Genomic DNA, 21,183 nt, shown 5'->3' on the forward strand with positions numbered 1-21,183 from the left:
CTCTCGCAACGTGGGCGGGGCACTCACTCTTTACGCCACGCCGCCCTTTCGCCCCGCCCCCTCCACGGCGGGCCAATAGCAGCGCTTCATTCCCCAGTTCGCCCCGCCCCTCGAGGCGGGCGGGTCGCGCTGCGCGGCGGCGCGGAGCGTTTTCCTGCGCCGCCATCTTGGCCGCGGCGGCGGTGCTGAGGGAAACGGGGGGGGGGAACGGGGGGGCGGCGGCGGCAAGGGGACGGGCCGCGTTATGGCCGCCACCGCCGCCAACCCGGGTGAGCAGCGCGGGGTGAGGGGGACGTGCGGCCTTGGGGAGGGCTGGGAGCGGGAGAGGCGTTCCCTGTGGGGGGGGGGGGGGGGGTTGAAATGGGGCTGAGGGGAGGTTGGCAGCTCCTGTAGTGGGGGGGTGAGGGGATGGGGATGGGCCTGGAGGTGGGGGGGGGTCTTGTGTGAGGGGAGATGGGGGTCTGTGTGAGGGAAAGGGGGTCTGCCTGAAGGAGAGGGGCTGAGGGCTGCATGGGGGGCTGTCTGGGGGTTGGGGGGGGGGTGGAGGGTCAGGGTGCTGCCCCAATGGGGACCCTGGGGGTGTGAGTGTGAGGAAACGGGCCCGTGCTGGGGGTGGGAGCAGTGAGGTGGGTTTGGTTGAGCAGGGTGTTGTTTTGGGGGGAAATGAGGGCATTTGGGGTCGTGGAGGTGTGTGGGGGGGTGTTGTACCCTTATGGGGTGCTGTCCTGCCATGCAGCACCAGAGCTGTGCTGCTCTCTGCTGCCCTTTATGGCTTCTGTTGCTTTTCCCCCCCCCCCTTTTTCTTGTGGAGGTTTTTCTTTCGTGATCACCAATCGCAGCCCGCCCAGCTGCTGGGATGGAGGAGCTCTTCCAGATCCCCTCAGTGCCTGTTTTATGTGTGAGCTGGGCTGCGATGCCTGCAGGAGGCACAGAGCTCAGCCCGTTCTGCCCTGTGGTCGTTGGCCAAATGAGAGCCCTTGTCTGGGCAGCTGGCTGTCATTGGCAGCATGCTAAGCAGGGAAGATGATGAGATTCTGAAAGCTCCGTTGGATTTCCAGCCAAACCCAAAGTCAGTCCATCCATCCCTGCAGTAACCTGGTGGCTGCAGGGTTATGGGTGGCTGAGATCAGAACCTGAGCTTCTGTGTCTCTTTTTTTTCTTGTTTTGCTGCGATATTTTTGTGGTTGCTGACTGCTCTCGCTTGTGGCTTGAGGCTGACGGGGTGTGGGGTTGTGTGACTTGTTCAGCTTTATCAAGGATGATTCGATGTCACCTCTCAAAGATGATTTTTTTTAAAGCATTCTAATGGGATAGGAAGCGTTTGTGGCTTCAGATGCTGAGAAAACACATTGGGGTGCTCATCTGTGGTGGCTGAGGTGCAGAACTGACGCTGTGGTTTCATGTTGTGAGCTGAAATCCTGCAGCAATCCCATATTCAGAGATTGCTTGGGGAAAAAGAGAACCACACACACACAGCAGAGCCACCAAAAAGGAGCGTTCCTGAGTCAGGTTAGCAGCAGATGGATCTGAAGGGGAAACTGTCAGATTTGTGTTCTCCTCGCACAGCAAAAGGTGCTCCTGGTGTGCTGCAGCATCCCAGGGAGGCAGGGCTGTGGTTCAGCCCATCAGCTGCCCTCGTGGTGGGGAAGGCTCTGTTGGGAGCTGCTCAGAGCAGTTTGACAGATGCAGGATGTGCAGATCAGGAGGAAAGGAGAGCTGTGTTGTGCAGAATGAGAGTGGAAGAGGCAACGAGAGTCAACCCCGTGAGGATGTGGTGAGTGGAGAAAGGAAAACGTTTGTGAGAGCACCACAGAGTGTTTGTAGCCCTCAGAGTGGTGTGCTACGTACAATAGGAAAGGCTGAAAACCAAAAAGTTCTCTGGGAAAAGAAACATGGACATCTGTGTTTAATAGCTGACAAAACAGCTCTGACAGCAGAGGGAGGTGCTTGCTCAGGGTTAGCTCCACATCCATAGAGGTTCCCAGCTCTTTAATTGCTTAATGGGTTTCATGATTAAGTGGGGTTATCAGGACGCTTCTGAGGCTGTGTGGATGAGTGGGTGGTTCATCAGCTGGAGCTCATGGAGTGCTGTGGTGTGAAGGGGATTCCTAGGGGATTTGTAGGGGAGGGCTGCACTGAGCTCTGTGGGGAGTTGAATCATGGGTGGGTTTAAATCTTGGTAAGCAAAAAAATGTGCTGAGCTGCACCCAGCCCTGGAAAGCAACCTTGTTCTGCTGGGGTTGGAAACAGCCCTCAGGCTGCTGCTGCTGCCCATCTCCTCAATCACAGCTTGGAATGGTTGTTTTTTTTTTTTGTTTGGGACCATTTCTGAACTTGTGGAGATGCCAACGATTGCGACACAGCCCTTCCTATGGGGCCGAGCTGCATGGCCCCCCCTCGAGGTGCCTTTCCCTGTGCTGTCCTCCAACCTCTTCCATCCTAGGTCCAGCTGTTGGATGCATTGCACTCATGCTGGCATGTCCCCATTCAGGTACACAGAGGGATCCTTAATTTCTCTCTGCTGCCCTTTGCAGAGGAACCATGCAGCACTGCTTCCTTCCCCTGCCCTGAGCCGGAAATTCCTCACTCCTTAATGAACACAGAGCAGCACTCCAGGAACTTTCTTTCTTTCTGCTCGATTTGTGGCCTTTCTGAAGAGCCAAAGACTCCCAGAAGAAAGGAAGGAACATTTTATCCTGGTTTGCTTGCACCCAAAGCAGCCCTTTTGGCTGCCAGCTGTCTGCATGATGGGATTTACCTGAGGGGGAGGAAGGCTGCATAGAGGGAGTCCTCCATCAGCAGCAGTGCCTGAGGCAGCTCCAGCTGAGTGTGGAGAGGTGGGGGATGATGGAGATGGGCACGGCAACCATCCAGCTTGGAGGATGGATGGCATTGGCTCTGATTTCCCAGCACAGCCCTCATTTCCTCTTGGTGCTGCTCAGGTTCTGCTGTTGCAGGGAAGTGTTGCAGTCAGCTCTGTGGGCTCTGGAGCTGCCAGCTTTGTTTGCTTCGTGCTGAAGGGAAGCACAGTAAGGAGGAAAGCTCAGCAACAGCACTGTGTGGGGAGCAAAGCAAGTAGCAGTGCAGGCTGGCAGTGTTACTGTGGGGAAAAGATGCGTTCTGGAGGAAATAGCAGAAGTTGTAAGGGTGTGTTTGCTGGCAGCAAAGCAAACTGCCCAGCAGAGGTGGTTGGTGGTCACACAGCCCTGCTGCAAACTGCCAGCACAGCCGTGTCTGCCCACAGAAGTGCTGCTGCTGGGTTAAAATCTGAAGGAAAAGAGGAAAAAGGGTGAAAAGCAGATGATGCAAATAGCTCTGTGTTTTTTTTTCTCTCCTGGAAGGGTGGGATGTGAAACGTTGTGCTTTGCTCGAGGTGAGGAGTTACCATTGGGCATTGCTGCACAGATGTTTTCATGGTGCTGCTGCTCTTTGCTTCTCACCTAGCAGTGCCTGTTGCCATTGGCTCAGCTGAGATTTCAGTGTATCAGAGCTTTGGGCTCCCTTTGCTTTTATTTTTGGTGTGTTTGTGAAGCCTAACTTGGATTCATCGTGGCAGTGTTTGGTACGTAAGCAGCTCTCAGTGCTGTGTTCATCAGCTCTGGTGGGTCTGTGTGTCCCCTCTGCCCCAACACAGCAGCACTGCTGTGATGCTTTGGGCTGTTTGAAGCCTTCAGGGCTCTCTGCACAGCTCAGCTGGTGAAGGTTGTGGTGGGAGTTGTGTGGCTGTGCTGCTTTGCAGCAAATCTCAAAGAAGCACAGCTGCTAAGTATGGATAGAGAGGGTTTATTTCAGAACAACATGGGGAAAAAAAAAAAACAAACCCAAAGCCTTTTAGACTGTGTGTTAACTCTGGGTCTGGTGCCCCTTTCGTGCTGGTTCTGTAGGTGCTCAGCATCATTTTGGGGAAGAGCTGCTGTGGGTGTGTGGTCAGCTGGGGACTGGTAGTGGTGCCTCTGGTGCTGCAGAATAGGAACTGCTGTCTGTAAGGCCATGGTTTCAAGGTGCCTTCATTAATTCTTTATCTTCTGAGCCTGGAGAAGACCCCTCATTGAGAGGTGTTGTCGGTGTGGTGGAGTGAACCCACAGCTCTTCTCCCCTTCTGCAGAGCTGGGAGTGGCTTCAGCCCCTTCCCGTGATCACATCAGGCTCCTCCTCTGTCTGCAAAGGAGGCTACAGCTTTTAATTCAACGATCCAAGCTTCTGAGCTGATGAGAACAGCATGTGCTCCAAGCTGGAGATGGGCCCTTAGTGCAGAGCGTGGGGAGGCAGCAGATGGGAGGGCTGGGAACACATAGCACAGAATCTCTGCTTCAGACACTGCGGTGCCACTGCTGTGAAGGAGGGCTGAGAATCTCCTCCCATCTGAGCTGGAGGAAGGTTTGGAGTCGAAGTGGTTTCTTTTTCTTCCCCCACCTCCCCTGTTTAGAAATGGCATCAGATGTCTCCTCGCTGGGCGCAGCCGTTGGCTCAGGGAATCCTGGGGCTGGAACTCAAACTGGAGGAGCCATCGTGCAGAGAGCAGCCAAGAGACGTCCTGGGTGAGTGTGAGCCCAGCCTGGGTGAGTGTGAGCTGTGTGTGGGGCAACCAGCCTTCTGCTTGTCTGCTGGTAAGCCTCTATGCCTGCATTCACTCCTACTTTCCATGCTAGGCTTTATGCTGCTCGTTTCCCTGTTCTGTATTACACACAAAAAATGGAGATGGAAGAGTTGGGTTAGAGAAAGGGCTTGTTCCCCAAGGGGTGGAGCAGTGGGATAAGCAGGTCAGTGCTGCAGTGCAACAGAAAGCAGGGAATGTCTGTGCCCCACTCAGACCCTCCCAGCTGTGTGTCTGTGGGGGAGGGTGCAGGGAAGCCTCACTGTGCTCGTGGGAGGCTTTCTGTTTGCTGCAGATGCCTCTGCAAATTAAAAGGATATTGAGTGGCTTCTCTTAAATTCCTGGCACAAGAAATCTCCTCTTCACTTCCAAGCTAATTAAAACCTCTCCCTGCCCTCCTCATTGCTCACTTTCCTTCTCCTCCATTCGCTGTCACTCCCACACGCTGCCTGCTGCTCCTTCCTCACACTTCATTTAGGAGCACAGTGCTGCCTCTGCGTGCCACTTTTCCATCCTGGAAGGAAGTGCAGCAAAAAGCCCTTTCTGTCCTCTCACATATACTTGCTAGAGTCATGTTTGATCACAGTTGATCCAAGCTTTTGAGCAGTGGGGTGATGCTGCTCAGTCCCTTGGGCAGTGAGGAGCAGTTGTGGCATTGCTGCTCTGACATCTGGAGCCTTTGGAGCAGGAATGCAGTGGTGCTCAGACTCTCTCCTGAGCTGTTTCCCAACTCTGTGCTGTGCACATAAGAGAATGTCTTCTCTTCTCCTCTAAACTTTGTAAATTGTTTTATGTCAGTACTTGGGGTTACTGAAATCCTCCTTTCAAATGTTGCCTGAAGGACACGGGGGGGGGGAAAGCAGCTTGTGAAAGGGAATCTGCTGGTTAATAATTCTCATCTTGCTTGTTTTTCAGGCTTGATTTTGATGATGATGGCGAAGGGAACAGTAAATTCCTCAGGTGAGGGAGAGCCTTATCTACAGAAGTTCCTGCTGTGTGGTCTGGATGCCTCTGCATCCCCCCTGAGGAGGAGCTTGCTGCTCCAGCAGCACAGGGGGAAGGAGGGGCTCTGAAGGAGGCAGTGCTTTGCTTCCTTGGACTCTTTTCTCTTAGTAAGCAGTATTCCTCCATCTGCAGCTGTTGCCAAAGCTGCTTTGCACGTGGCTGTGAGTCTGGAGGAGGGCTTTGGCTAGGAAGGGGTCCTTTCACCACTTCACATGGTCTGCACTGAGGGCTGGGGGCAGTGCTGCTCCCCGTGGTGCTACAGAGCTCCGTGCCAACACAAGGCAAAGCAGTTCCTGTGGCTGCTCAGCCATCTCCTGGTTATTTTGGCACTGTAAGAGCACTGCTGTTGGCCAAACCCCTCTTTGTTGTACAGAAAAACCTTCTGCCCAGTGCTTTGTTGGCACCACAGCGAGGTGCTGAGCTTTTGTTGGTGCCTCAGATGTGTGTTTCTGCGTTTACATCTGTTGTGAAGATGCTCCAATTCCAGAGACCTCCTTGTTCCTGTGGAGCTGGCAGGACTGCAGGCATCTCCTCACGATCCATATGGAGTGCAGAAGATTTGGAAGCTCTTCTGTCATTTTCTTGCAGTCTCACTACATGGCTTAGGGTTGGACAGTTAATTAGAGATGACTGCAAATGGCCTTGGGGTTATAATGGGCACAGGGGCTGCCCCTAAAATCCTCTGCATGTAGCTGCTGGTTTGTATCTCCAAAGCTCAATATAAGCCATTGCTGTGTGTGTTTTTGCTTGAATTACTGAACAAGATGACCTTGATAGAAAAGTGATGTGGAAAACAATCTAGGTGATAAGAATGTCCAGCCTAATTACTGGAAGTAGATAAATGAAGAGTGTGGTTCTGGATTGTTGATGCACAGCAGAATGCAGTTGCCTGCTCCACACCAGGTGTTTTCTATGTGATTTGATAAACTTTGTCCTCTCAGTGTCTTTGGAATAAGTGTGAACGTGTAATAATTATTTAATAATTCTTCTCCCCTCCTCCCAGGTGTGATGATGACCCAATGCCAAATGATAAGGAGCGATTTGCCAGGTAAGGATGTGCTGTGATGCACTTTGGTTGTCCCTGCTCTCCATCAGTGAGCTTTCTCTCCTTTGAAGGAAGGTGTACTTAACACCAAAGGACCCAGATATTTCCCTCGATGCTTTTTCTGAACCAGTTTATTCCAACTATGAGGGACTGATCATCTTTCTCAATATTTCAGCTGCTGCTTTGGGCTCTTGTTCTTTTTCTCTCTTGCTTAATTCAGGTTTTACTTGAGGTTTCCTGGCCAATCCTGTGCTCAGCTGTGTGTGATTTGTGTGCTCTGTGGTCAGCTCAGCAGAGGCTTCCTTTAAATGGAGTAATACTATGGGCAATGATTTGCCTCCACCTCTTGGTGTTGGTTTTTGTTTTTTTTTTTTTTTGGATTTCTGAAGCCCGTGGAGCTGAACAGAACCATTTCATGGGTTTGTTTTGTTTTGGCTGAGCTGAGTTGCTCCTGTGAGCATCCTGAGCTCTGTGAGTTCCAGGCTGTCCCCATGGGGACCCAGCACTGTCCCCCTTACTGAGAGGAGGGTGGCTGTGCTGTGGGGCAGCTCTGGGTGCATTGGGAGCATTGTGGGTGTGGGGCCTTTTCCTGTGCTTCCCCTGAGGTCGTGCATTGCAGTGAGATGGGTGGGATGGAAGTGAAGTTTCCTCAGATGTTTGCACTGTGCTGCACCTGGAGCAATGGGTTCCTCTCAGCATCTCATTTCATGGGGGTAAGGATGGCAGAGCCAACACCTGGGCTCGCTGGCACACTGATCATCCTCTTCATAACCAGTGGGGCTTCTGAACTGAGGCCCTCCAGCTTTTGTAAGTGGGTTGATTTGCTCTGAAATCAAGCAAAATTGGTGATATTTGGCATGAGCTGGCCAGCAGCTTTGTTCCCTCCTGTGAGCTGCAGGCTCACATTGTGCTCCTCCTGTGTGCTGTACCCAGGACACACAGTGCAAGCCTTGCTATCTCTCTATGGCTGCCTCACTAAGAAGCTGCAGCTCAGGACATGACAGTTGTATGGCAGTTTGTTACCCAGGGCAGCCAGATCTCAAGGGGAAAACCACACCAGCCTTGGCAGAACAGGGTCTGCAGGTTCCTCCTGCATGCTGGTGGTGCAGGCAGGCTGCTGGGTCTGCTGCCTTGTGGATGGGACACACAACATCCATGTGTGCCACAGGGCCTGCAGCTGTGCTGACTGTAGCAGCATTGCATAGGTGTGTGGTGTTGGCTGTGAATTGTGCTGTCTGTGAGCCCAGCTGTCTTCAGATTTCGTTGTTTTTCCTTAAATCTGCTTTCCTGGTTTGTTCATAACACCAAAGAGGCTCTCCTTGATTTATTTCTTTTTCTTTCTAAAGAAAGGTCAGCTGAATGTGGTTGGGGCCCCATTTGTAGCTGTGCCATTAACCTCTTAATCTTGCACAGAGCAAACTGCACTCAGTCACACAACCCCCCTCTCTCTCCCCCCCCCACCTGTTTCACCATCTGATAAACATCTTAAAGCTTTAAAACAACCTGGCTGGCTGGCACTGCTCTGCTGTGTGAGGGTGCAGAGCACCCATTTGATTTCATGGAACCACTCCTCTGCAGACCAGGCGTGCCTGCAGGCCGGGTTTCCTCGTGCATCCTCCCACTTCTCATTCCATTCAACTTTTTTTCCATTGGAGCTTAGCTCACTGATTTTATTTTTAGGTCTGATGATGAGCAGAGTTCAGCGGATAAGGAGAGACTTGCCAGGTAGGAGAATGGAGATTGCAAGCATGGACCAGCAGAGTATTCCCTTTCCTTCGTGTCTCTCTAGGCATCCCTCCTCCTTTTTGTCCCCCTCTTCCCTCCCACTGCTGCAGTAGAGGACTTGAAAATGAACAGACTGCTGGAAATTGCTGTGTAATTGGAAATAAGAGGGGAAAGGCATCCAGTCCTGCTACAGGAATGTCCGTGGGGAGCACACAGAAGGATTTGTTCCTTGAAAGCTGCTGGGCTGAGCGTGCTTGGGCTGCTGCTTCACTCAGCACTGCAGCTTTGCTAACCTGTGCTGCTCAGGGTGCCACGGGCCTTCTTCTGAATGGGGTTAATCACAGGAATGCTGAGTTCATGTCAGAGCAGACATTCAGAGCTGTACTTATGCAGGTTGGTTATTTCTTCCTACCTCTTCATGGCCCTGTAAAAAAAAAACATCCAGGGAAAGTAAAGCCCTTCCCATGAGAACAACTCAGGTTTACTGCAAACAGGGTTCTGTTTATTCCCTGGATTCCTGATTGTAGTTTTGTAGAGACTGTGGCTCTCACTGGAATGGTTGAAGCATTCATCTCCAGTGCTGCACTGTTATACCTTAACACAGAATCATATCCTGAGAGTGCACATCTGCAGCTGCTGGAGGTGTGTTGTGATGGGCTGCAGGAAAGCATTGCCCCAAAGTGAACCCAAACTGCAGAATAACAAAAAACAGCTGAAAAAAGCCATCAGGGTTTTTACTGCTTGCCACCCACAAGCTTTTTGTTCATAATTTATGTTGATAATTTGCAGAGAATGGCTTGCTTTGTGATTTGCCATCCTGCAGTCTTGCCCTGTCACTTCCCTGGGCTGTTCCACCCTAGATTCATTCTTAGTATGTGGAGCTGAGAAGGCTTCAGTTCTGCTCAGCTGATCCCAGCTGCCTGCTTTTAAATACAGACCCCCACCCAACACAGCCTTCCCTAAATGATGGTGCATAGCTGAAATATCTGTGGAGATAAGGAGGACTGAGTGGGGCTGTGAGTGCAGCACACACAGCAGTGTTTTGTGGATTTATCTTCTATCAGTCACCCTTTCCCCTCTCCCTGGTAGTGAGTTCCTGCTGTCACATAGCATAGGGTAAGGAATACTTGGCAGTGAAAGCTCTGGTGGTTTCCCAATAGCTTTTTAGTGGAGGTGGCTTTGTTTTCACACTCCAGCATACAGGTTTGGAGAAGCTGAATTAAAGGTGAGTGTGATAATTAAGTACTTTTTCTGACCTTGCAGTGAGGAGTGCAGTCACTGAACGGCTGCACGCATCTGGTGCTGATCAGTGCTCCCTTCTTGTGTTTTGTCTTCTTTAACTCACTTGCCTGTCTGTGTTCCTCCCACACTCATCTCATTCCACGTTCCCATCACTGCTTCCTTAGATCCCATCCATCCTTTTGTATAGGAAACCTGGCTTGTAGGTTCTTTTTTGGGGAAAACCCACTCGGTGGCAGCGCTGGATAGGAAGGACCAGGTCTGAAAGGTGATATCCTGAACCCAGGGACCTGGGGAGGAATGTGCCTTGTGAGCAGGCTTGCAAAGGACCATGAAGAGCCTCATGAAGGGCAGTAGATGGTCAGGGCTTGTTTCAGGGCTGTGTTAGAGCTGTGTGTGCACCCAGGGGCTGTCCCTGTTGGCCTCGGTTGGTGCAGAAGTCAGGCCATGTTTGCTCTGAAGCTTCCCATTCTGCCACATTACTGTAAGGGGACCTCAGTGTAACAGAGGTGAGGTACAAGGTGAGGTTTGTCCATTGTAATTTAGATATCCAAGTCTTAATTGCAACCCTGGCCTCCTTATGTGGTTACTGGAGATGGAAGGATGCGTGCAATCCTCAACCAGGGAGCAGGATGAGCATCTGCTGCGTGCTGTGCTGCTCCTGATGGAGTCTGCTGAACCCCCCTTGAAAGCAGGGGCTGTGGTGAAGGAAGGAGTCCTTGGTTGAAGCGTTCCAGAGATGATGGAAAAGCTGCTTTGTCTTTTCAAGCAGCATAGCTTAGCTTGTAGCCTTCACGAGACAGCAAGTAAGCAGTGTGGCACAAAATGAGGCTCTGTCATCTGAAGCAAGGAAGGTGCAGCTGTAGACTCTTCTCCTTGCACTCGTTCCTGCGTCCCTTTGTGCACGAGCAGCATGCAGGGTGCTTGCAGTCCTCCTAACTCCCAGTGGCCCCAATGCATCTCTGTGTTCTGCACTCTGGGAGCGTTGGGAAGGCAGCGGAACCTCCTGACCTGGTGGTAACTCCATTTTCCTGCTTTTCCTCCCAGGGAGAATCACAGCGAGATCGAACGTAGGCGGAGGAACAAAATGACTGCCTACATCACTGAGCTGTCTGACATGGTGCCCACCTGCAGCGCCCTGGCACGTAAACCAGACAAGCTGACCATCCTACGAATGGCTGTGTCCCACATGAAGTCCCTGCGTGGCACAGGCAACACCTCCACGGATGGCACCTACAAACCCTCCTTCCTCACCGACCAGGTGTTGGCTTTGTGGGGAGCGCTGCCATCAAAGAGCAGGGGGGATTAATTGTGGGAGCAGGCTGACCAGAGAGGCTGTAGGTGCCCTGTCCATCCCTGGAGGTGCTCAAGGCCAGGTTGGATGGGGTCCTGAGCAGGCTGGTCTAGTATTAAATGGGGAGACTGGTGGCCTAGCCTGTGGCAGGGGGGTTGGAGATTCATAATCCTTCCAACCTGGGCCATTCTGTGGTGGCAGAGATGGGAATCCAGGGGTTGGGGAAGGGGTGGCTTGGAGGGCATCACCCCTGTATCTCTGGAGTGAGAGTGATTGGTGTGTTGTAAACACAGGAACTCAAACATCTGATCCTGGAGGCAGCTGATGGTTTTCTGTTCATCGTGTCCTGTGAGACGGGGAGGGTGGTTTACGTCTCTGACTCCGTGACTCCCGTCCTCAACCAGCCCCAGTCAGAGTGGTTTGGCAGCACGCTGTACGACCAGGTGCACCCAGATGATGTGGGCAAGCTGAGGGAGCAGCTCTCCACCTCAGAGAATGCACTGACAGGTAATGGCAGCCTGGGGAGGGTGGGCAGGGGAGGGCAGAGCGAAAACCAGCGAAGGACTTGGATTAAAACCTTCCCTTTGTAGAAGGAACCAAACCCTGGTGCCTTTCTAACAAGGATCCTGCAGCCCCCCCTGAGAGTGCATCTAAAGGTACCATTGGTGACACTTCTCTCTTGATGGTTTCCTAATCACGTTGCCTGGTGCCTGTGCTGGGGAAAGGAGTGGAACTGCAGTAACCTCTGGATTCTCCTTCCTTCTTCAGGTCGTATCCTGGATTTGAAGACAGGAACTGTCAAGAAGGAAGGGCAGCAGTCCATGAGGATGTGCATGGGCTCACGGAGATCCTTCATCTGCCGCATGAGGTAATGGAGAGAACCTTCAGGGGCATCACTTGAGGCTGAAGCTGAACTCACTCAACTTATTCCAACTCTTTTTTGCTCATTGTGACATAACGTGGCACAGCTTTCCACGCAGAGCTAGCAGCTGAGTTTATTTGCCCTTTGTTAAGATGGCTCTCTGCTGTTGTTATAGGAGACTCAGTTTCAAGTAACAATTTATTTCACCCCTACGTGTCACTCCTCTTTTTCAAGCACCCAGAATGAGTGCTTTCCATCTGTGTGATAGAAATTCAAAGGTTCATCCCCATTTATAGAGTACTTTGGCTAATTCAAGATGGTGAGATTGTTTTGACATTGACCAAGAAAGACAAAAGCATTTCTTCCTCCCTTACTCCTTATTCTTGTACAGGTGTGGCAACAGCTCAGTGGATGCAGTGTCTGTAAATCGTCTCAGCTTCATGAGGAATCGCTGCAGGTGAGTGAGATGAGGGTGATGGGCAAAGCCTCTGCACTGCTGGGAATCCAGGGGGTCACAGCTCTCCAGCAGAGTCCTGGGGGTGACTTGGGGCACTGTGAGCTCCTACAGCTCTTAGAAGAGTGTGAAGAGAACTGCTGGAGGAGGAACCAAAGTTCATCCTAAGAAAGATTAGACTTCCTTGACTCCAGACTTAAGTTTGAAGTCAGTTTAAAGCCATGTGTTCTTCAGACTGTTGTTGTTGGGCTCTAGTGGATGTTGTCTTTGTGTTAATTAATAGATGAGGCAGATTCTGACGTACCCACCTGGAAGGCAGCTCTGCACGAAAAGACCCAGAAGTCCTGAGGTCCCTTTTGACCTGAGTCTGTGTCCTCAGAGCTCTCATATTTACATTAAGTCTCTCTTTACCTCTAAGACATTCTGTGGAAGTTTCTTTGGAAGGCAATTACAGACCTTGCCTGACCTGATTTGACACCATGGCCTGATCAGAACTGCTTCTCTCTCCCAAGGAACGGCTTAGGTGCAACGAAGGATGGAGAGCCTCACTACGTGGTGGTGCACTGCACAGGTTACATCAAGGCCTGGCCCCCTGCAGGTAACAGCTCTGCAAAGCCCCCAGTTGTGCCTGAGGACACGTGGCTCTGAAGTTGTCCCCTCTGAGCTGAACGTGCAAGCAAATGCTTTTTTACACATCTGTCACTTTTAGCTGTGTTGGGACTGAACTGATTTTTAAGATGTGGGATGAGAGGTTTGTGTCTAAACCCTCTATAGAGGGCAGGAATCATGGTAGGCTGTCTGATTTGCTAGCTGGAAGTGAGAGAACTTAAACCATTCTGGCAAGAACAGGGAGTGGGGAGGCAGCTTAACTTACCAAATTCCTTCATGGAAAAGGATTCTGAGTTACAGAATGGGGTGGAGAAGTTTCTCAGAGCCAGAACTGCATGTCTGTCCTTTTTTTCTCCGAAATCAGCAGTTCTTCCTGTACTGACCTTGCTGGAATTTTTGGCACTCCTCTCTCAGGTGTTTCACTGCCTGATGATGACCCAGATGCTGGCCAGGGCAGCAAGTTTTGCCTCGTGGCCATTGGCAGGCTCCAGGTGTGTAGCATCTTCCAATGGTTCAACGTTCTTAAAAGTCTGTAGAGTTGAACTGTGTTCCCTCATGGCTACAGATCCTCCTGCAGGACTGGCTGGCCAGGACAGGGCAGCTGTCCCAGAGTCAGCTCACAGTGCCTGCCTTTTCTTGCAGGTCACCAGCTCACCCAACTGTACAGACATGAGCAATGTTTGTCAGCCAACAGAGTTCATCTCCCGACACAACACAGAAGGCATTTTCACCTTCATAGACCATCGCTGTGTGGCTACTGTTGGCTACCAGCCACAGGTGAGAGAATAGCAGGAGTTTCCTAAGCACTGAGCTGCTGCTCAGACTTGCTTTTTTCTTCTCCTCTTTTGTGTTTCACTGCTTGTCTAACAGACCTGGCCATACAATGCCCAGGGACCAAACCAGGCGTGTGTTTCTCCTCCAGCAGTTGCTTTTCATCCACTTTCAGGAGTGCTTTGATCGTGGATGGAGCTGGCAGCTCTGAGTTATGTCAGATGTCAATTAAGATTGCTTTTGCTTCCATATGAATTGGAGATCAAACGTTAGTCAGATGCTGTTGTGCTTCAGTACAGCACAGCAGGTCCTGCAGTTGGTTTGTGTAACAGGGATGGGAAGGGAAGGGGGGAGGGCTGGTGCTGGGGGAGCAGCTCTAAGATGGAACTGAGGGAGTGTGAGTTCCTGATGCAAACTGCCTTGATCTCTCTCCCATTTCCTTCAAAATTAGGAACTTCTGGGGAAGGACATTGTGGATTTCTGTCACCCAGAGGACCAGCAGCTTTTGCGGGACAGCTTTCAGCAGGTAAAGCCCTTAAAGTACCCCCTCTTTGTGTGGTGTGGTGTTGAAATTAGACTCTGTCTTGGTGCTTGCAAAGCAATGAAACATAACTGGAAAAAAAAAACCAACAGAAGAATAAACCTTAGGAATGGCAAGCAGCTACAGATCTAGTCACAAAACTGCAGTAGTGTAAAACAGAACAGAAGCATCTGATGTCTGACTTTTGAATTCATCCTCTGGTTGCTGGTCCAGTCTGCTTTTAGGGCCAGAGACATGCTTACAAAGAGCCTACTCCAACATGCTCCTGTGGCTGAAACACTGGTTCATCCCTAGGGCCCAGCCCAGTGCTGCAGAGCTCGGAATGGATGTGATTTGTTTGCCCTGTTGTGGTTACTCTTATTTCTGAGGGCGCTGGACTTTGTGGCAGGGCAGGTAAGACTGCCCCATGCTTTCATGATTCCAGACAAGAGCTGCTCATATCCATTCGTCCCAATAGCCGGGAGCAGAAGCAACGCTGCGTGCTTCTTTTGCTGCAGGTTTTCTCATACATCTCACCAGTGCAAAGAGATAAGAAAAGCAAAAGCCACAGTGGTGATGTCAGATTTCCCCTCCCATATCATTCGGGTCTCGGGGTAGCGTGAGGGAATGGCAGCAGTGCTGCTCAGCTGTCAGGAGGTGAGGGACGGTCTGGTAGGGATTCAGACAGAAGGGCCATCACAGCTTTTAGTGGGGGGTGGCTCAGAAGCAAGTTGCTCTTCAACCCCTTCTTTTATCAGGTCCTACTGATGGCATTACGTTTTTTTAGGTGGTGAAGTTAAAAGGCCAGGTTCTGTCAGTCATGTTCCGATTCCGATCCAAAAACCGGGAATGGCTCTGGATGAGAACCAGCTCCTTTACCTTCCAGAACCCCTACTCGGATGAAATTGAGTACATCATCTGTACCAACACCAACGTCAAGTATGTACATGGAAATGACTTGCCACCCCCCAGTGGTAGCACACGAACCCGATGGGATCTCGCCCCAGAATAAACAACAGCACAGAACCGCAGGAGCTTTGGCCTCTCCCTCACCAAGCTTCCCATCAGAGTGTGTGTGTAGGCACTGGAGAAGCTAGGAAATCCCTGAGTGCTCTTTTCCTGGGCTGTGGCAGATGCTAAAGGACTGCAGGGTGCAGGAAAAGCCCTTTGGCTGTCTCAGTGGTAGGGCTCAGCTCCAGCAGCGCCTCGGTTCACCCTGATTATTGGAGCAAGTTTCTGTCTGTGTGTTTGCATTCAGAGCTCTGATATTAGTAGAGCTCACATCTGAATGCAGTTCCTGCTGTCCCATCCTGGAGGGCAGCTGCTCCAGAGTGGCTTTTCCCATGAGCAGGACAGTTGATGGTAGAAAGTTAAATGCTTATTTTTTCTCCTGTAGTTTGTGCTTGGATTCAGAAGGAGCTCCTGAGCCGTGCTTGGGGCAGACTGCCCTCACTGCTGCTCTCTTCTTTTGCCTCCTGTCTGTCTCGTTGTGTTGGCAGCACACAGTGCTCCATCAGAGTGCTGCTTGTCCCCTGGAGGAGCTGCAAGGCCCTTACAGAGCAGCAGCAACTGAAACAAAAGGAAAAACACCTCCTGGCTGTGGTTCGTAGCTTCAGGCCTGGCTGTATCTCAGCTGGGACCTCTGCTAGTCAGGCAGGATTGCTTGTGCCTGTGGGCAGGTGGAAAGAAAGGCAGGATTTGGGTTTTATTTGAGGTGAGGAAAGAACCAGGAGCTCAGGTAGCACTTCTTCCTTCCCCCCAGTGGAACAGTGCTGTGTTGTGATGAGAAAGCATTGAGCTGAGCAGTGTCAGTCAAATCCCTTTGGCTTTAAAGAGCCCTGGTCTGAGTGCAGGGCTGTGTGCCATGCAGGCCTTCATTTCTGTCCTGGAATAGAGATATCTCTTTGAGCTCACTCATTCCACACATATCCATTCTCACATCCATACTCACACCTTCTAAAAGTGCTGTTCAGGCTCAGGCTGGGGTGCAGCAGTCTGTGTTTGTGATGCAGTTTATCTGTGTGCATCTCTGCTGGGTTATTGGTGTGACGTTGTTCCTTCTCCAGGATCAGGCACTGCTTCAGAACCAGCAGCTTACAAAAGAGCTGCTGAGAAAACGCTGCACCTCTGCTCCTTTCTTCTAGGAGGAAAATGACTTCTGAGAGTTAACAGAAGAGTGTAAAGAACTCCACCATTGTGTGGGTCAGAGGCTTAGAAGTGCTGTGGTTTCTGCAGGCTCCAGCTCTGGAGTGGTGTAGATTTAAATGGAAAACTCTGGGGCCTTTGTAGGCCCCTCCAAACTTTGCTTGTGCTGTAGCAGTAGCACAGAAGTGGTGTAGGCTGCTTCCTGCTCTGGTTTGGAGGGGGTAGAGCCCATGGATCCTTAAATTGTGTTCCATGGCCAGCCCTGCTTTCGGGGACAATGGAAGCTGGGAGGAAGGATCCTTCACTTGAAGAGCTCTTGCAAAACCAGCTCCATTCCTGCCTGATACAGACATGTCCTCCTGCAGGCAGCACCCAGCTGTTTGCTCTCATTTGGTAGTTTTTAAATCTGTTTTTTTTTTTTTCTTTTTTCCCTTTTTCTTTGCATTAAAGGAACTCAAGCCAGGAATCTCGACCTGCCCTATCAAACCCAATGCAGAGGCCCCAGCTGGGGCAGAGTGTCAGCCTTCCCCTGGAGATGGGCACAGCACAGCTGCCCTCAAGGTCAGGAGGTGCTCAGCTCCTTTTACTGTGCCTCTCTCACTGGTTCTGCCCTCCTATCCAATAGCTTTCCTCCCCAAACGTTCCTCTCTGCAGCAGTGAACTCCTCTGGGCTCATCAGCCATTGGTGTAACCGCAGAGGATCCGTGCCCTCAGCAATGGTTTTTAGCAGCCACTCTTCTCCTGTTACAAACACTTTCTATTTTAGACAGCAGCAGCAGCAGCCACAACAGACAGAGTTGGAAGTGGTCCCAGGAAGAGAGAGCCTGTCTGGCTACGACCAGGTAAATGCTGGGGGCTTTGGTTGCCCCTCTCGTGTTATTCAGATCCACCCCTTTTCCTGGAGGTGGCTGTTTAGTTTGAGCTGAGGTTGGGTTTGGATAAGAAGATGTTCTCAGCTCCTCCCTGCCCCCTGGCTTCTCTTGGCTGTTCTGTCCTGATGGAAGCAGCCTGGCCTGCAGGGCTGCCCTGCTCTGTGCTGCTATGCTCAATGCTTCCACTCATCCCTGTTCCCAGGTTCCTGTGCAGCCCGTGACTGCTGCTGGCCCAGAGCACAGCAAACCACTGGAAAAGGCAGAGAGCCTCTTTAACCAGGAGAGGGACCCGAGGTTTGGGGAGATCTACAGCAGCATCAATGCAGGTAGGGAGTGCTGGGACACACAGCACGTTCATCTGACTTAGGTTTGGCTCTGGGTATTCTCTGCCCCCATGTGGGTTGGTTCTGAAGGTGGAAGGTGTGAGTTCTTTAACCCTAGGCTGAGTGCTTTAACCCCAGAGAACCACAATTCAAAGCTTATTAGAAAATGGAGAGAAAATCAAATTAATTGGGCTCTTATAGGGCTGTCTGGAGTCCCACATCTGCATAAGGAACAGTTGTGCTCAATGCTTTGCCTCAGAACTGTTCCTTCCCGTGGGCTCACTCTGAACCTCTCTCTGCAGACCAGAACAAAGCCATTCCTGCCAGCTCAGTGCCTGCCAACCCCACCCTCTTCCCACAGGGAAACACTTTCACACCATCACGGCCCGCTGAGAACTTCAGGTGAAGTTTCCTGTGCTGCATTTTTCAGTGACCTCCTTTGACTTTTTCCCTTATCCCGCTGTTGTTCCCATTCTGTTTCTGCCACCCTCTGCAAATGCTCTCAGCCCCTCAGAAATGCAGGGGGGAACCCATGCAGGCGTTGGGGGTACAGAGGAGGGGAAGAAAACTTTTCCTGTGTGCTCACTGCCCTGCTGGTGCTGCCTTGGGCCCGAGGAGCCCTGCAGGACCATCAGCTGCTGCTATTCAGGTCCTCCCCATCACTTTTACCTTCCCAGCCTTATTTTTTCCCCCTGGTGTCCCTCTGCTGACTGAAATTAGTCTATGGGGTGGCTGCACCTTTGGATGTGTGTAGGGTGTTAGCTCCAGAACTGAGCTGGATGAGCTGCTGCTGGTTGTGTCTGCAGTCCACGGGCACTTTGGGGGAATTGCTCCAGCTTTTTGTGCTGCCTTTTTCCCCCCCACCAGCAGCTCGCACGGGCGGTGTCTGTGCTCGCCGATCCTCTCTGTGATGCACGAAATCCATCTGAGGGCCTTTTCCTCCCCCAGGAGCAGCAGCATGGTGCCTCCAGTGAACATCATCCAGCAACAGCCGGCGGCATCGGGCCGGATCCTGGCTCAGATCTCACGCCACGCCAGCCCTGCTCAGGTCAGCGGGAGCAGTTGGGCTGCCGGGACCCGACCGGCGTTCACAGCCCAGGTAGCAAAGCCCAAACCCTCAGCTCAGGGCTGAGCTCTGCTGGGTGCTTCTGCTGCTTGCTTTGAGGTCAGAACGGCTTGCAGAGCTGCGGAGCCAACGGCTGCTGGGTTGCATTGCTGGGCTGCCCCACGCTCCTCCTGTTGGCCCCACGCTTCTCTGCAGTTTTTGGGCTTCAATGAGCTCCTTTCTGGTGTTTCCAGTGAGGAAATACTGGAAGGAGAAGAGATTAGAGGGAGAGAATGTGTTAGCTGCTCTGATTGAAGCACTGTAGGACTGTTTCCCTCCTCCTGTATCGCTGCTGGTTGCTGTTTGGGTTCCTGCAGACAGAGATGAGAGCTTGCAATGAAGAACTGCTCAGCTCAGCAGAAATGGGGGGAGGGCACTTTTGCTGTGCATGCAGACATGAGCCAGGCCAGCAGCGCCTCACCCTGGTTCAGATCAGGGTCCAAGTGAACACATCTCTCCTTTCCTCCCCCCATTTCTTGCTGTCTTACAGCAGGTGGCTTCCCAAGCAGTGAAGACTCGGCCGCCTTCCTTCAGCATGGGGACTTTCCAGGGCACCCCGTCCTCCTTCAGCCCCATGGCAGCTCCAGGCTCCACAGCTTCCCCCAGCAGCTCTGCGTACCCAAACCTCTCTGGCCGTGGCGTGGGCTTCAGTGAGTGCAGCATGGGGTGCTTTGGGGAGGTGTTGGGGTGCAGCCCCTCATAAAACACAGCCCAGGTGCACTCAGTGCTCTCTGTTTGTTGGTGATGTGTGGATGCTGAGCACAGCTGTCTCCCCGTTGCCCTTAGCAGCCCAATCTGCCATCTCAGTGTGGTGATGGTTTCAGGTGAACCTCTCATCAATTTTGGGGCTAATTGAGAGGAAATGGAGAGCTCTGGAATCCCCCCCACACACACACCTCAATCTGTGTGATGGCTCAGTGCTTTCTCCTTGGGGGACATCTCCTGTTATCCACATGACAGATCAGCAAGCTGTGTGCTTAGGAATGCAGTCCCAGGGTAATTGCAAAGAAACAACCATTATTACAGCAGGAAACTTTTGCTGATTCCATCCCTATTGAACAGCCACAGATGCAGCTCAGACCCCCACCCCGTTCCAACCCCGGGCAGCAGCTGAAGGAGTGGGGATGTGGCCACAGTGGCAAGGACAACATCACAGCACAGCACCTGGGGAGCAGCACGTGCAGCAGCCCAGCCAACCCGAGGCCTTCTCAGTAAGACTGTGCTTTGTTCCCCTCCTGAGTGAAGACGTGTGGGTCCATCTCCCCAGATGGGATGAGTGGTTTTTCTCATCTTGTGGGTGCTCAGTTGCTCATCCCTCCCATCTGTGGGTTCCAGGAAGGGCTGGAGTTTAGGGGGTCACTGGTGGGGCTGCAGCCAGGGGGCAGAGCTGCTTTGCATGGTCAGCTTTGTGTCCCTCTCTGTCCCATAATCAGTGTGAAATCCCACCAGTTCTGCTGCCATGTTAACCCTTCCAGCTCTCATTTAAAGAAAGCAAGCAGCAAAAATCCCCATAATCTGAAAAAAAACAAACCCAAACCCAAAACAAAACAAACCCTAAAGATGCAGAACTGAGCTGTGGAGATCATAGAGTCACAGAACTGCCCAGCTTGGAAAAGATCTCCAAGTTCACCCAGTCCAACCATCCCCCTCCCCACTGCCCCACATCCCTCAGCACAGCATAGAAATGTGGGGATGGGGTCCTGAGCACAGAGAGCTGAGCCCCTGGGGGTGTGGGATGGGGGATTTGGGGTCCTGGGAGCACAATGACAGAGTTCTGCTGTGCTGTTCTCACCCAAACTCTCTTCTTCTGCCCCACAGGACATGCTGACCATGCTAGGAGACCAAGGCCCCAACTACAACAACGAGGAGTTCCCCGAATTGAACATATTCCCTTCTTTTTCAGAATAAAACTCGAGCTCCTGGGGAAGAGCAACTCATAGCTGTAATATAAATCTTCACGTGTAAAGGAAAAAAAAAAAAAAGAGGCACCCCAGTCTGATGGGGTTCAAAGACTGCTGAACTTTCTCAACTCTTCTTTACCTTCTGGAGGCTCAGTGCTGCCTGGGGGCACTCAGCATCACAACGCAGTGCTCCCCATTGCCTGGAGGATTTCAGACTGAAGGACTGCTGCCCACCCCCTCCTTTCTTCCCCCCCCTCACCCTCCAGATTCATGAGGTGGCTTTTCCTGTTTGTATTTCCATCTTCTATACCGTGACTCTTTTCTATAAAAACACAAAACGACGTTTGGTGCCTCTGCTGCCACAAAGGAGCTCTTCTGCTGTGCAGGGTGGGGTTGGAGGACCCCTTGGGGGGGCAAACTGTGTGTGGGAGTCTCCTGGCTGTGGAGCTGGGATGAGCAGAGCTGGGGGGGGGCATCCTTAGAGCTGCCAGTAGTGAGGGGAGGGCCTTGAATCTTCTATTGTTGCCACATTGCAGTGGTGGGCACCCCCAGGAGCTGCTTCTGCTTCCTCCTCCTCGTGCTGGGGGGCACAGAGCTGAAATCCTTCCAAAAGACAAAGGATCTTCCCAGCCTTTCCTTTGGGGCTGCTGTGTGTCTCTGTGCCCCCCACCCTGGGCTCAGTGGGACCCCCTGTGCCCCCCCCCCCTCCCCATACACAC

At 52.0% G+C, this 21,183-nt stretch overlaps 1 protein-coding gene across 12 annotated transcripts; it reads left to right on the forward strand.

Annotated features, from left to right (window-relative positions):
- The first annotated feature begins 123 nt into the window (after positions 1-123).
- Positions 124-20,805, forward strand: ARNT (aryl hydrocarbon receptor nuclear translocator). 12 transcript variants are annotated; one of them, XM_031608126.2, is made up of 23 exons: positions 124-269; positions 4,427-4,538; positions 5,510-5,554; positions 6,603-6,647; positions 8,325-8,369; positions 10,656-10,869; positions 11,196-11,409; positions 11,493-11,558; positions 11,671-11,770; positions 12,156-12,221; positions 12,731-12,816; positions 13,242-13,318; positions 13,470-13,604; positions 14,050-14,124; positions 14,906-15,057; positions 16,714-16,824; positions 17,030-17,105; positions 17,338-17,461; positions 17,761-17,860; positions 18,407-18,557; positions 19,054-19,213; positions 19,626-19,774; positions 20,382-20,805. In XM_031608126.2, the coding sequence occupies exons 1-23, from the start codon at positions 245-247 to the stop codon at positions 20,469-20,471; spliced, it is 2,418 nt and encodes an 805-aa protein (XP_031463986.2). In that variant the 5' UTR covers positions 124-244; the 3' UTR covers positions 20,472-20,805. The 12 variants fall into 12 exon arrangements, with proteins under 12 accessions (XP_031463986.2, XP_031463987.2, XP_031463990.2 ...); XM_031608127.2 differs by having other exon boundaries at positions 19,057-19,213; XM_031608130.2 differs by having other exon boundaries at positions 18,407-18,506.
- The last annotated feature ends 378 nt before the right edge of the window (positions 20,806-21,183 follow it).

Source organism: Phasianus colchicus, chromosome 30, assembly GCF_987193195.1.
Source record: "Phasianus colchicus chromosome 30, bPhaCol1.hap1.1, whole genome shotgun sequence".
In the NCBI taxonomy this organism is placed as follows: Eukaryota; Metazoa; Chordata; class Aves; order Galliformes; family Phasianidae; genus Phasianus; species Phasianus colchicus.

Excerpts from the sequence above, each read along its gene's own strand:
- ARNT (XM_031608126.2), top strand. The coding sequence starts at position 245 with ATGGCCGCCACCGCCGCCAACCCGG. Across the intron at positions 270-4,426 it reads CGCCACCGCCGCCAACCCGG|AAATGGCATCAGATGTCTCC; the intron begins GTGAGCAGCGCG and ends TCCCCTGTTTAG. Across the intron at positions 13,605-14,049 it reads CTGTTGGCTACCAGCCACAG|GAACTTCTGGGGAAGGACAT; the intron begins GTGAGAGAATAG and ends CTTCAAAATTAG.